This window comes from Pimephales promelas, chromosome 13 (genome assembly GCF_988280905.1).
Source record: "Pimephales promelas chromosome 13, fPimPro1.hap1.1, whole genome shotgun sequence".
NCBI classification, from domain to species: Eukaryota; Metazoa; Chordata; class Actinopteri; order Cypriniformes; family Leuciscidae; genus Pimephales; species Pimephales promelas.
In genome coordinates, this window is record NC_142781.1 from 36,134,865 (window position 1) to 36,150,390 (window position 15,526).

At 41.1% G+C, this 15,526-nt stretch overlaps 2 protein-coding genes across 3 annotated transcripts in view; both read left to right on the plus strand.

Annotated features, from left to right (window-relative positions):
• The first annotated feature begins 44 nt into the window (after positions 1-44).
• entpd5b (ectonucleoside triphosphate diphosphohydrolase 5b) lies at positions 45-9,177 on the plus strand. Its single transcript, XM_039690304.2, has 14 exons — positions 45-476; positions 705-914; positions 2,379-2,458; positions 4,602-4,745; positions 4,923-4,998; positions 5,691-5,726; positions 5,930-6,018; positions 6,319-6,398; positions 6,538-6,599; positions 6,680-6,781; positions 6,911-7,054; positions 8,400-8,456; positions 8,563-8,678; positions 8,752-9,177. Exons 2-14 carry the CDS (start codon positions 707-709, stop codon positions 8,833-8,835), a joined length of 1,278 nt encoding a protein of 425 aa, XP_039546238.2. The 5' UTR covers positions 45-476; positions 705-706; the 3' UTR covers positions 8,836-9,177.
• An 853-nt stretch (positions 9,178-10,030) lies between these two features.
• The window catches only part of mgab (MAX dimerization protein MGA b), a 47,122-nt gene continuing 41,626 nt past the window's right edge, over positions 10,031-15,526 (plus strand). For both annotated transcript variants that reach the window (XM_089118999.1, XM_089119000.1), the window contains exons 1-4: positions 10,031-10,168; positions 11,764-12,627; positions 13,960-14,299; positions 14,678-14,888. In XM_089118999.1, the coding sequence (XP_088975125.1) occupies positions 11,849-12,627; positions 13,960-14,299; positions 14,678-14,888 (1,330 nt within the window). In that variant the 5' untranslated portion in view covers positions 10,031-10,168; positions 11,764-11,848. The remainder of the gene's footprint in view (positions 10,169-11,763; positions 12,628-13,959; positions 14,300-14,677; positions 14,889-15,526) is intronic.

A 15,526-nucleotide genomic window follows, 5' to 3' on the forward strand; every position in this document is an offset into this window, starting at 1 on the left:
ATGTCCCTAATGCAGCATAAGGGTTAAATAAACTTAAAACTCCTGGTTCCCGGCGGAAAAACATCACGTGTTTGTCTCTTATTTCTGGCCACGCCTACACGCAGCACGTCATCACCTGCTGCCGTCACTCAAACTCCAGTTCGGCCAAAAACACGAGCTGGTTATAATCAATACATCGACACACATGAACGCGACACAATAGACTCACAATCTGAGTCACATTCAAACCTTCTACTCGCGTTTTAAAGGTTTAACTGAACTTGTTCAAGGTTTGGGTGTAACTTTAGCGCGTTGATTCATTAACAAACAACAACCGCCGTAAGTTAAATTTGACATAAAGTATAAAAGCGTTTGACTGCAAAAACGAGTAGAATGTGAGAGTTCAGCAGAGTTTAATGCTGATTCTGCAGTGGAACACGAAACATGCTGAAAACACGCAAGAAAACCCACTGATTTCGGCTGAAGCTGCACCTGAGGTGTGTGTGTGTGTGTGTGTGTGTTATTGTTCAGGCTCATGTTCGGTCCTGTATTTGACTGATGGATTTGAAGGAGAGCTGACGGACCATCTGTGGAGCTCCCTCAGGGGAAATTCATGTTTATGGATAATATAACATGTTAATTACTGTAATAATCTGCTGAAACAGGGAGTGTGTGTGATATTTAAACCCCGTCAGAGTCTGGCAGTGTGTCTTTCCTTCCTCCAGTGATGAAGAAGATGCTGCTGCTGATGCTGATCCAGGTGTCCTCCTCTTCCTCCTCTTCTTCTTCTGCTGGTTTCTCAGTGGGCTTTGGGAGCGCTCTTCCTTCGCTCAGTCGTCCTGCTAATGCCAGTCAGATCTTCTACAGCATCATGTTCGACGCGGGCAGCACCGGCACTCGCATCCACGTCTACACCTTCATCCAGAGAGATCCAGGTGAGACTCAGGTGTCAGTGAGGAAGAGAGCCAGGTGAGGTGAGACTCAGTGAGGAAGAGCGCTTTATTTCCACAGCGCTGTGTACAGAACAGCTCGTTTCAATCGATGAGGCAAACTTCATCAAATTTAGGGCTGTGTGGGACGATTAATCGCATCCAAAAGTTTGTGTCTACATGATATAGGGTTGGGAATCGAAAATCGAATGTCATCCATAGGAATCAAATTTTTCATTTTATAACAATTTGTTATTTGGTGATATCTACGGAAGCGTATTGCATTCACTTGAAGAAAAATACTCTACTCTGTTTTTCTAAATTAATGAGTTAATTATCTCAGAATTATGAGCGAATTTTTCATGGAAATGAAGTTTTTGCTCTTGTTTTTCTGAATTTCTGAGTTTTTGAGATAATCGAGTCATTAATTCAGAAAAACAGAGCAAAAACATTTTTTCCATGAAAAATTATCTTACATTTAGTCATTTAGCAGATGCTTTTATCCAAAGCGACTTACATCTGAGGACTAAATCTCATAATTCTGAGATAATTAACTCATTAATTAAAAAAAAAGAGTAGATTTTTTTTCTTCAAGTGAATGCAATACACTTCCGTAGATATAGATATCGATTGATAATGATATCTACGTTGTTTTTTACCTTGTCAATCACACACGAGACCTTCTGATTCTGATCACACATGCATTAAAAGCAGATTTATAGTTGGGTTAAGTGTTTTCGTAAGTGTTTTAATGTATTATCAGGTAAAGAAAATTAAGATTTTTTTAGCGCACTAAAATTTTTGCATTTTACTAATTAAGCTCTTCCCCTCTACATCTCATTACTGTAATGCAAAATAATCTAATGCATGATTTTAATGGATGTTTGTAATAAACTGTCAAATATTTAGTTTTTATTGTTATGCAAATTTTTGCAGATTTAAAATTCAAAAACAATTACACTAATTAGAATCTAATGAAAAATATTATTTTTTCATAAATAAAATTAAGCCTTTTTAAGTGCATTAAGATTTTTGCATTGCAATAATTAAACACATTTTCTCTCTAAATCTCATGACTGTAATTCAAAATAATCAGATTCTAATGAGTTTAATGTCAGATTTATTTATCTATTTAAATAGATAGATAAAAATACACATACAAATTTAAAAATTCAAATTTAAAAATACAAATAAAAATACACCAATTAGAATGCAATGGACTGTACATTTTTAGATGCATTAGATTTTTGCATTGTGATTATTAAGCACATTTTCAATTTACATCTCATTACTGTAATGCAAAATAATCGGATTCTAATGACTTGAACATGAGAAATATTTGATTTAAATTGTGAAGTATTAATATTGATGTCTGAATAGATGCAATGTATGTGTGTGCGGTGTGTTGTGCGTGTGTGCGGTGTGTGTTGTTTGTTGTGTGTGTGTGTGTGTGGTGTGTGTTGTCCTCAGAGGGATTGCCCGTGCTGGATAATGAGATGTTCCAGTCGCTGAAGCCCGGTCTCTCTGCGTACGCCGACACTCCAGAGATCGTGAGTCGCTGTTGGATTTTATTTTATTTTATTGTTTGTCATTGTGAGTTTTGCGAGCATGTGCTGGGGAAAGTTACACAATTGCGTTACTCCCAAAAAAAGTAACTAATTGTGTTACTTTTTATAAAAAGTACAGTAGAGTACAGTAGATGTGGAGTACAGTAGAGTAGAGTAGATATGGAGTACAGTAGAATACAGTAGAGTACAGTAGATGTGGAGTACAGTAGATATGGAGTACAGTAGAGTACAGTAGATGTGGAGTACAGTAGAGTACAGTAGATGTGGAGTACAGTAGAGTACAATAGAGTACAGTAGATGTGGAGTACAGTAGAGTACAGTAGAGGTGGAGTACAGTAGAGTACAGTAGAGTACAGTAGATGTGGAGTACAGTAGAGTACAGTAGAGGTGGAGTACAGTAGAGTACAGTAGAGTACAGTAGATGTGGAGTACAGTAGAGTAGAGTAGAGTACAGTAGAGTACAGTAGAGTACAGTAGATATGGAGTACAGTAGAGTACAGTAGAGTACAGTAGATGTGGAGTACAGTAGAGTACAGTAGAGTACAGTAGAGTACAGTAGATATGGAGTACAGTAGATGTGGAGTACAGTAGATGTGGAGTACAGTAGAGTACAGTAGAGTAGAGTACAGTAGAGTACAGTAGAGTACAGTAGAGTACAGTAGAGTACAGTAGAGTACAGTAGATGTGGAGTACAGTAGAGTACAGTAGAGTACAGTAGAGTACAGTAGATGTGGAGTACAGTAGAGTACAGTAGAGTACAGTAGATGTGGAGTACAGTAGAGTACAGTAGAGTACAGTAGATGTGGAGTACAGTAGAGTACAGTAGAGTACAGTAGATGTGGAGTACAGTAGAGTACAGTAGAGGTGGAGTACAGTAGAGTACAGTAGAGTACAGTAGATGTGGAGTACAGTAGAGTAGAGTAGAGTACAGTAGAGTACAGTAGAGTACAGTAGATATGGAGTACAGTAGAGTACAGTAGAGTACAGTAGATGTGGAGTACAGTAGAGTACAGTAGAGTACAGTAGAGTACAGTAGATATGGAGTACAGTAGATGTGGAGTACAGTAGATGTGGAGTACAGTAGAGTACAGTAGAGTACAGTAGAGTAGAGTACAGTAGAGTACAGTAGAGTACAGTAGAGTACAGTAGAGTACAGTAGATGTGGAGTACAGTAGAGTACAGTAGAGTACAGTAGAGTACAGTAGATGTGGAGTACAGTAGAGTACAGTAGAGTACAGTAGATGTGGAGTACAGTAGAGTACAGTAGAGTACAGTAGATGTGGAGTACAGTAGAGTACAGTAGAGTACAGTAGATGTGGAGTACAGTAGAGTACAGTAGAGTACAGTAGATGTGGAGTACAGTAGAGTACAGTAGAGTACAGTAGAGTAGAGTACAGTAGTACCTTTCATCTGTTCTGGGTTAAGGAACATTAGGATACAGAAGACTAAATCTAATCTAAAGTCATTTTTGTTTATTACTACTGTTGAAAAAGATTGTTAACCATTAAATTAAACCATTAAACTCAAATATAATTATTATAAATGAAGAGTAAATGAAGTGCCATTTGAAATTTTCTTTTAGAATGATCATTTTTATCAAGCTTGTATATTTAAGTTCAGTGATTCCAGTTAAATTGCAATGAGGATTACCTATTCATTGTCATTTAAGTGAAATTACTGAACTTGAATATATAAGCTTGATAAAAATGATAATTTTAGAAGAAAATTTCAAATGGTATTTAGAGGCTTTTGCATCTGAACTCTTCAAATGTTTTGGGTAAAATTCTAAAATTGTATTTTAGTGTTTTTATTCATTTTGAGGAATACTGAATGATTTTGTGCAGGTGAGACGAGTAAATGCATGTTCACATTTAGTCTAGACTACAATAACCATCATGTTTACACACACACACACACACACACACACACACACACACACACACACACACACACACACACACACCCCACCTTTATTTCTCTCAACATGGGGACAGGACAGCTGTCAGTCAATAAATGGGAAAAATAATCCTGTGTTGAAGATGTAATCTGATGATGTAACTGGAGTAATGTGTTTTGTAATTTAACTTCTGTAAGTGATGTGAGTGAGTGCGGCTGCTGTGCCCAGGCCGGACACACGGTGGCGCTGCTCCTGCGAGTGGCCAAGAGGACGGTCCCTGCGCTGGAGTGGAAGAGGACGCCGGTGATGTTCAGAGCCACCGCTGGACTGAGACTGATGCCGGCCCATAAAGCCCACGCGCTCCTGGAGCAGGTGCAGCACACACACACACACACATTAAACACACAGCTCAAACAGCATGGAATTTAATTGGTAATTTTTGTAGTTTAAATTGTAAAATATTGTTTGTATTGTTCTGCAAAATTATGCTGATTTTAATACTAATTTGAATCCAATAAAACGCTGATCTGTGTGTGTGTGTGTCTGCAGGTCCGAGACGTCTTCGACGAGTCTCCGTTCTACGTTCCCGCTGACAGTGTCAGTATCATGAACGGGACGAATGAAGGTTTGTCCTCACACAACAACATATAGACGGCAACATCGTGTCGGCCCGGATCCGGCCCACATCCGGCCCGTGTGGAATCTGTGTGTGCCGGATCTGGGCCGGATCCGGCCCGTGTGGAATCTGTAGAACTAGAATAAAGGAGCATTAGCCCAGATATATCAGGGGAACGTTCTCTGCTTATGAAATTTATGATCAAACATTCTTCCAGGAACATTAATTAAATCTACTTTCAAAGTTATCTGGTCTTTAATAATGTTCACAAAATTTTAGCACAAAAAAATGTATGCTGACTAAAAATTACACTTACTAAAATCCAATGAAATATCATATATTTTTATAGGAGCATTTAGTTTTTACATTGGGATAATTAATAATGCACATTTCATCAGTAAATTCAGTCATGAATGTGTGTGTGTGTGTAACAAAGAAGAACCAGTCATCTCCTCCTGTTTACTACTAGTTACAGCAGCAAATAAACATGATGAACATCAGAACTGATATCCAGAATAACTCTAGTGGAGCTTCTAGTGTGTTTGAATTTGACACCATTTAAAAATATATATTAATGTCTATTTATAAAGTTAGTTTTATAATTTCCTTGAGTGTAATTTAAGTGAAGAAACAATACTAGAAATGGAGTACAGAACAAGTGTGTGAGTTGTGTGTTATAAAGAGATGTGTGTTGTTCTCAGGGATTCTGGCCTGGATCACAGTCAACTTTCTGACCGGTGAGTGTGTGTTTGCTGGATATGAGCTTATGAATCTCTGTCAACATTTAATGCTGTTTTACTTCAATGAACAATTGTATTTATTACCTAACTGTTATTTTACATCAAGTTCACATGCTCCTTCATTCATAGTCAAACTCTCAGACGAGGTCTCGGTGTGTGTGACTGTGACGTGATTTCTGCGTGTTTGCTGAGTGTTTCAGGTCGGCTCGGCCGCGGCGCACAGAAGACGGTGGGAATCCTCGACCTGGGCGGCGGTTCCACGCAGATCACATTTCTCCCGAGGTCAAAGGTCAGTGCCAGGTTACCAGAAACATATTGTAGTTTTAGACTGAACTACATTACTGATCATTTTGTACTGTAACAGAGAGAGAAGAATCACTGTACGACATTAATGAGAAACTAATGAGGATTGCAAACAGAACTCAATGAAACGTCTGCATGCATCACACACATCGGATGGTTTTTTTTATATTATTTTTTGATATTTTGAATGAGCTTTTATTTGTGTTTCGGGACAAAATCTCCTGTCAGAAATGGTTTTCATGTTTATATTTGCGTGTTCTGCTTCCTCCTGATTGGTTCGTCACAGAAGACCGTTGAAAGCGCGCCGACTGATTACATCAGCAGATTCCACATGTTCAACTCCACGTATGAGCTCTACACACACAGGTACACACACACACACACACGCACTCACTCATACACACACATACACACTTGAAGCTACGTTGAAATGACATCTGGATAATGTAAAATCAAGCGCTATTTGAGAATAAGAATGAATGCTAATAATATCTCATCTTCACAGTTACCTTGGGAACGGGATCAAAGCGGCTCGGCTGTCGGCGCTCGGAGCGCTGCGTTCAGACGGTGGGAAAACATGGATCAGGAGATTAGCTCAGGGTTTGTGTGTGTGTGTTGATGTGTGTGTGTTGATGTGTGTGTCGCAGGTCTGGAGAAGAAGGTTTGGAGAAGCTCTTGTCTGCCCATAAAACACACTGGACACTTCAGCTTCGGGGGGTTAACTTACCATCTCAGCGGGGTCACCCACGGTAAAACACACACACACACACACACACACACCTCTTCAGGTGTTTTCAGGTGTTGTGGTGTTCATGTGTTCAGTTGTTGTGTTCATCATGTGTGTTCAGGTGTTCTTCATCGTGTGTTGATGTGTGCAGGTGTGTGGGGCTTCAGGACGTGTTACCAGGAGATGCTGAAGGTGGTGAAGGGCTTCATCAAACAGCCTGTCGAGCTGCAGGACAGCACCAGCTTCTACGCCTTCTCGTATTACTTCGATCACGCTGTGGAAGCCGGACTCGTCGGTAAGAACATCAGATATCTCCCAAAGGAAAAACATCAAATGTGTTGTGTACCTTGTGTACTGTGTGTGTTTGTATGCGTGTGTGTTATTGTGGCTGCTTTCTTGGCCAGGACACTCTTGTAAGAGAGTTTAATCTCAATGAGTTTTTTTAACCTGCTATAATAAAGAACGAGTTAAATAAGCTTTTTTATTTCCACCCACAATACTTAATCCTTCACCTAATTTGGTCAAAAATGACCCGCCTTTTAAAAATGTCTTGTAAATCTCTGGTTATGCTATTTTATCACCAAATATTGGATTTATAGTTTTTGATCAACTTGTTTTCCTTCAGTTGGTTTCGTGTCTCTTAATGGATATGATTGATCGTAGGCCTCATGCAAACACACAGAAAAGTACACAAATAATTAAAAACAACAAAAAATGTTTTAAGATATTGTCAGTAAGTTTGTCCAATGTCTTCAAGTAAAAAGTAAATCTCAACATCCCTCAATTAAGCACTTATTTAAAGGGTTAGTTCACCCAAAAATGAAAATTCTGTCAGTATTTACTCGCCCTCATGTTGTTCCAACCCCGTAAGACCTTCGTTCATCTTCGGAAAACGAATTAAGATATTTAGGATATTAAAATCGCTCCTGCATACAGTCCATAGGCTTCTTGAGGGACTGGCTCTTGCTGTCCTCGAAAAGTCATTGAAGACATCGTTAAAATAGTCCAAGTGACTACAGGGGCTCAATCTTAACTTTATCAAACGACGAGAACACTTTTGTGCGCAAAAAAACAACAAAAATAATGACTTTATTTCAACTATTCACTTCCTTCTCCATAAGCCTATAGTCAGTTAACGTAGTGTGATTGCGTAGAGCTACGTCACACGTAGGCTCACTATTGGTCGACGCTGGTCATGTGTGTGTGATGCGTGTGACGTACAATAACAGAAGCTTACGCTATTAAACTAGTAACCTGACTCGCGCAGAGGGAGAAATAAACCAATAGTTGAAATAAAGTCGTTATTTTTGTTGTTTTTTGCGCACAAAAGTGTTCTCGTCGTTTGATAAACTTAAGATTGAGCCCCTGTAGTCACTTGGACTATTTTAACGATGTCTTTTATGACTTTTCGGGGACAGCAAGAGTCATTCCCTCAAGAAGCCTATGGACTGTATGCAGGAGCGATTTTAATATCTTAAATATCTTAATTCGTTTTCCGAAGATGAACGAAGGTCTTACGGGGTTGGAACAACATGAGGGTGAGTAAATACTGACAGAATTTTCATTTTTGGGTGAACTAACCCTTTAATAAATGTCTCACTTGCTGGTTTTGTTTGTTTTTTGCTGATAACGAATCTCAGATGAAGCCAGAGGAGGAGCCGTGAAGATCCGAGACTTTAGGAAACGAGCGAAAGAGGGTGAGCTTTACCTTTAAGATGTTCTCATCTTATATTTGAGCATGTTGAGATATGTACAATATAATTCATATTATACAACTCCAAACTGAAAGTTCACTCGTTGCAGTGTGTAACCGAGCGCCGAAGCGCAGTCAACCCAATGAGTTCCTCTGTATGGATCTCACGTACATCACCTGTCTGCTGAAAGACGGCTTTGGTTTTAAAGAAAGCACCGTTCTGCAGGTACGTCAGTGTTTCTGTCGTGTTTAATCTCCTCCAGGTTAGATATTTAACGCCAATGCTTGTGTTCACACAGCTAACCAAGAAGGTGAGGAACGTGGAAACCAGCTGGGCTTTGGGTGCCGCCATCGACCACTTCCAGAAGTTCCGGATTCATTAAGAACCAGCCATAAACACTCCTAGAAGTGCAGGATTTGTTCGGAATGATTGAGAAATGAACTGATGGTGTGGAGCTCATGCTAATGTGTGATGAGATCAGAGAGCATTAGCTTCTGGCGGTGCGATGCTACAGACGCACAAGGAGTTCTGGAAACTCATCGATTACATTACAGCCCATGCATCAGTCTGAGCATTTCTTATAGTTTGTTTTTTCTATTAATAATGTAACAACATGCTTATGAATGTTTTTCTTTATTAGTCATGATGTATATTTCTATCTTTAATCCTTTAAACATATTCTAAACAGAAACTGTGTAAATAATAAACAATCTCTTGACCTGTATCTCATGACTGTATTTCAACCACACACGACAACAACTGAACGTCACATCCGCGATCAGAATTATCATAAATACGAGTTTACTAGTTGGATATTGGACATGAACGCCCTCAAGTCGTATTTACAACTGAGAAACACTAAGATCATTTTGACTCGAGTTTCGGAGTCATAAACGTTCAGCATGGCGGAGGAGAGATCGATTGGGGCTGATAAGATGAATAACAGCACAAAACACCACAGAATTCATCGAATCCATCGATTTAACGAAGTTTGTTTTCCCTCCAAAATATGACGTCACTTCCTGGAGGATTATGCCGCTCGCGACGTCACGTGTGTTAAAGGGATTTTACAAAAGGAAATTTTGTTTAAATGTCCTGTGTTTTTTTTTTACTACTTTAACTGTACTGTTGATTATTTTTCGATATTTTTTATTATTTATTTATTTTCTGTGCTACTTTGATTGTAATGTTCTTTACTTTTAATAAAAAATAAAAATAAAAAAAATATAAAAAAGGAAATTTTGTTCGACACGTTTCGATTAAAAAGTCATTTAAACAAATTGATTATTTATTAATGTGTTCCGTTTGTATTGTAAAATTTTGTTCGGTTCAAAAATGAACTCTCCGTATATTAACGTAATAATGACACACACAAAAATTAGTATCGTTAATTGTATGAGAACATGTTCTGTTGAAAAAGCTCCACTGTATAACTGCCAGAGACTATTATAAAAGGACTTTGATTACTGCCCACGTTATTCCCGATGAATTAAGGCACGCTTCGATGACTCATTGCTGCATTAGGCAGCGGCCCGCCATTGGTCCGGAGGAAGAACCGCGTGAGCAGGGAACAGTTATGGTGAGTGACGTCACTTGCCCGCCTCGCGCGGCTGATGATCAGTTGGTTTGGGAGGCATTTCGGTTGGGAAGCGAGAAACCTTACACTACACACGTCCAATAATGACTTAGACTGAATCCTGCACAAGTTAAGAAAGGTAAGTGAGCAACAACTCGAATCTATAAGCGTTCAGACGTTCCCGTTCTGAGTTAAACAGAGACTCTGTGTGTTTGTTGTCTCGAAGCCTCCTGACAGACTCCCGCGCGCCGTGCGCGTGCTCGACTAACTTCGGCTGAACTATGTTAATGTTTGTGTTAATCTTCACTTTAAATACACGTTGCACGATCCCTAATTAGTGTTTATTACTGTAGCTGTAGCAGCAGCGATCGCCATGTTCACTGTCCAGCTGCCTACAGTAACTTATAAATGAGTAAAACTCATCGCGTTCATTCGATATTCCTTCTTGGAAAAATTGCATAAAATAGCAAAACATGGGTTTTATGTTAAAATCATAATAAACCTGCAGTTGTCTGGAAGTGTGTAATTTATTTGCTCCAAACTAATTTTTAATTTGCACCAAACAGGTTTGCAACAATAACAATAGCTGTTACAGACAGGTTTCCGGAACACTCCCCTCGTCTGTAATTGGTCAGTCACACAGATAGCCCCGCCCCCAACGCATAAGTTGACATGTCGGCGACAGCTGCTGTGTGTGAAATCATATGATTCTGAGAAGATTTTCTACATCAAGTGTGTTTTTAATTATCTTTAGGAAAATTTCATATATCGTTGTTTACAATACATACTTTTTCAAAGTAGCTTTATGGAAAATGTTTGTTTAGTTAGTATTATGTTGTCAACCAGAGACAAGTGTCATAATTATTATATTAATATAGTAACTTACATGTTATGTTTAGTTATCATCATGAGATTTGTACGCTTTCAACTTCTCCTGGGTATAAACACTTAACACACTATAAACACTATAAACACAGTGTCGATCAGGAAATTATGTATGTCTGGCCACTGAATGCTTGGCCGTTTCGTTGTATGACCATGATGGACGAGGCTGTATGGCAAACGAATCAGACGTATCCCACTCATTAACGTAAGCTTAGTTGAATAACAGTCCTTATCGCTGGGTGACAAGCTGTTGTAGTACGCGGAAAACATTTTAAATATGTACCATCTAATCAATAAAATGTAATGTTTATATCTAACTACTATGTATAACGTAACGTATCATTTTGCTAGCTAACTCCTCTCCCGCGCTACCTCTTCTGCAACCATGCTGCGCGCGCATCCCGAATGTTGACAAACATATAATTGGCCTATTCAGTTTATGTTAGCTAACAACTACAACTTCCTTATGATTACAATATAAAATGAATAAAGGCACAGAAATGTTTCTATTTAAAGTTGTGTTTACAAGCTACTGGATTACACACACACACACGTGCGCGTTCACCACTGTGAAGATGGCGAGTCCGCATCTCTAACTTCATCTCTGCAGCCGACGCTGACACAGAAAACACTAGTTTATTAATAAACAATTAAAATGTCTCATGCATTCTCATAACTCACTCATCTCACACACACTCTCACACACACACTCATGCTCACTCACACCTGCACAAACACTCACTTTCACACACACTGACGCACACACGTTTCATGTTGGTCGTTTCACAGTAATAAACAGAAAAATAATGATTCAGTGATGCAAACTTTTATTTTTCTGTGTTTCTCCAGCAGGTTCAGATGCTGAAATCCCGGGAATCCTGTGTCCGATCGGGATGAGCCTGTAAATGATCCGGCGTGGGATCGTCCCGCAGCGATGGAGGAGAACACAGCGGAGGAGCTGGGAAACACTGGGATCAAAAACACGACAGAATTTGCTGGATCGGGAGAGAAGGATCATGGGAAGGGTGCTGGGATCGAGGTGAGGCTGGAGAACGAGTCGGTGTGGAGCCGCTTCCACAGTCTGGGAACGGAGATGATCCTGACGGATCGGGGAAGACGCATGTTCCCGTGCTGCCGGTTCCGGCTCACCGGATTAGACCCGAGTCTCAGCTACTCCCTCCGGATGGAGTTCACTCCGCTGGATGATTTCTCCCACCGATGGAACGGGGAATCATGGGAGCGTGACGGAGCGGCGGATCCTCAGCGTCCGGAGTGTGTTCGTCCCGACTCTCAGCGTCCGGGGTGTGTTCATCCCGACTCTCCGGCTCCGGGTCAGCACTGGATGGAGGGCCCGGTCTCCTTCTATAAGGTGAAGCTCACACACTCCTCTCCGGATCGGGACCGGGAGAACTCCGGAGTGCTCCTGCTTCCCATGCGCCGCTACATGCCTCGACTCCGCGTGATTCCCGCGTATCCCGAGCCTCATCCCGACGGATACGTGTTCTCGTTCCCGCTGACAGAGTTCTATGCGGTGACCCGCTACCAGAACCCGCGGATGACCCGGATGAAGATCGACTGCAATCCCTTCATGCTGGCGTTCCGAGAGGACGAGTCCAGCGCTCGCCTCATCCAGGATAAACTGGGATTGGCTCCGATCGGCAGGTGTTCGTCTGAGGACGATCCCAGCGGGAATACTGGAGATCAGCAGCACAGGTGTGTATACTAGCGAGTGTGTGTGTGTGTGATGTATATATATATCAACTGCGATAATATCGTAATTGTTTTAACGAAGTGTGATTTGACACTATCGAGTAAAGCCTATCCCTCACACACACACACACACACACACACACACACTCAGATTAGACTAGTGCGAGTGTGATTTAGTCTTTGTTTATATCATTTAGTAATAAATATCACAAGAGTGAAGTTTTTCTCCAAATATCAGAATGATAACAAATGTGATATTGATTTTATACAAGTTTAATAAACAAGAAGTTAATATTAAGTGACTTACATTTTAGACTTGCCTGTTTTTGATATATTTCGCCAACGATAGTTTAAAACTAAGCCACACGCGGCGGTGTTTCCTTGTTGAGTGAATCAGCCGCTCGAACGAATCGGTTGAATCTCAGTGATTCGCTCAATAACAGCGACGGGCTGCCCCCTACTGGTGGGCTCAACTTAATTTAGATTTAAAGTATCTTTTCTTATTTGAAATCATTTTAAATATCATAAATATTCAATATTGCAAAAATGGATTTTGTTGATAGTCAAGTCACATTTATTTATATAGCGCTTTTCGCAATACAGATTGTAGCAAAGCAGCTCAACACAGATCAATAATATTGTTAGATATTAAATATTAAATATCCCCAACTGAGCAAGCCAAAAGCAAGGCAACAGTGGCAAGGTTACTAATACTGATTTCATTTGATTGGTAACAGCCCTATTGTGTCTTATTTTTTAAAAATAATGAAATGTATGAAATTGACACAAAAGATGATGCAAACATATAATTAGGTTTAGAAAATGGCTTTATAAAGGTGAAAATGGCAATATTAGGTAAAAATCAATTGAAACATATTTGGAAAAAAAAATGTAAATAAATTTCCGACCCTGCTGTGAACTGAGCGCCACACGGAGAACGAAGAATATCGAAGACTTTAGGAGTCGGCCGTCCACGACAGTCCTAAACCTGCCAGAGTACACACACGACACACACACTCGGTATAATCGATATCGAGAAAATACCTGAAAATATCAAGAAATCATTTTTTGTCAATATCGCACACCCCTAGTGTGTGAGTGTGTGTCTGCCTGTGAGTGTGTGTGTGTGTGCTCTTTTGTAAAATAAAGTAAAGAGTAATGACAATCCTTTGCAGGTGGTGTTTTGAAACTCTGAAGTGTTGCTAATGCTCATGTGTTTCCCGCTGGACGTTTGCTCGTAGAGATCATATCTTTCAAACCTGTCTTGTGTTTATAAGTGTGAGCCACACATTGTTCGTGAACATGACCGTGATTCCTCTTGTTCCCGAACGGCAGCTCAACACGTCCCGAGTCCCGTGGAGGAATCCTGTCTCCTGACGGCCCTGATCCGGCAGTCGTGAGGTCGGGTCCGGCGAGGTCTCGGATCAGTCGAGCGCTGAAGCCCGTGGGCAGCCGCTGGAGTCCCGCTCCTCCCGCTAGCGATCCGGCCGGTGTTCCCAGGCGTGTGCGGGCCCGGCGCTCGAGGGGAGCGTGGAAGCCCAAGGCTAAGCGTTGGTCCAATGTGAGGTACTACAGATCCGCGGGCCGGGTCAACAGAGCGGCGGAGCCGGACGTGCGTCTGCAACCCGACCTGGAGGACGTGGACGGAGTTCTGTTCGTCTCCTTCACTGCCAAGGTATGATGGGTTTAAGGGATCCTTCTCCCAAAAATTACAATTAGATTTACTCTCCCTGAAGCCATCCTACGTGTAAATGACTTTCTCCTTTCAGACGAACACAGTCAGAGTTGTATTAAAGCAAGTTGGTCTCTGTTGGACACTTTCTAAATCCAGCAGTTTCTGCTAGTCTGTCACTCATTCCCACCCTGCCTTTAACTATTACTTTTCTAATTCGAATTGTGCTAGTATTTAAGAAAGAAATTCAAATTGAGCTTTTCAGCCCTAGTGTGTGTGTGTGTGTGTGTGTAGAGGTGTTATTACATCATGTCTTGAGTTATGGAGTTATCCACATGAAAGGTTTATTATCCGGTGGATCTGTTCCTGTTTATTTCACAGGAGGCGCTCGATGTTCATGTGGGAAACATGAGGAAATCTGTGCACTCGACTCCAGCATCACACACACACACAACACACACCCAGATGGAGATCCTGCCACCTGATCCCGGTTTAACGACAGCAGAGCGAATCTCTGAGCAAGAGCTCGAGTTACTGACACACCTGAAGCAGCTGAAGAACAGACAGATCCTCCATCCTGCGCTGCAACACGGTGAACACACACACTCACTCACACACACACTCACTGACTCTCACACACACTCACTGACTCACACACTCACTGACTCACACACACACTCACTGACTCACACACTCACTGACTCACACACTCACTGATTGACTGACTCACAGACACACTCACTGACTCACACACTCACTGACTCACACACACACACTCACTGACTGACTGACTAACTGACTCACTGACTGACTGACTGACTCACTGACTGACTGACTCACTCACTCACTCACTGACTGACTGACTGACTGACTCAACGACTGACTCAACGACTGACTCACTGACTCACTCACTGACTGACTGACTCACTGACTGACTGACTCACTCACTGACTGACTCACTGACTGACTGACTGACTGACTGACTCAACGACTGACTCATTGACTGACTCAACGACTGACTCACTGACTGACTCAACGACTGACTCACTGACTGACTCAACGACTGACTCACTGACTGACTGACTGACTGACTGACTGACTCAACGACTGACTCACTGACTGACTGACTCACTGACTGACTGACTGACTGACTGACTCACTGACTGACTGACTCACTGACTGACTGAGTCACTGACTGACTCACTCACTGACTGACTCACTCACTCACTG

Excerpts from the sequence above, each read along its gene's own strand:
- entpd5b (XM_039690304.2), top strand. The coding sequence starts at position 707 with ATGAAGAAGATGCTGCTGCTGATGCTGATCCAGGTGTCCTCCTCTTCC. Across the intron at positions 6,399-6,537 it reads TATGAGCTCTACACACACAG|TTACCTTGGGAACGGGATCA; the intron begins GTACACACACAC and ends TCATCTTCACAG. Across the intron at positions 6,782-6,910 it reads TCTCAGCGGGGTCACCCACG|GTGTGTGGGGCTTCAGGACG; the intron begins GTAAAACACACA and ends TGATGTGTGCAG.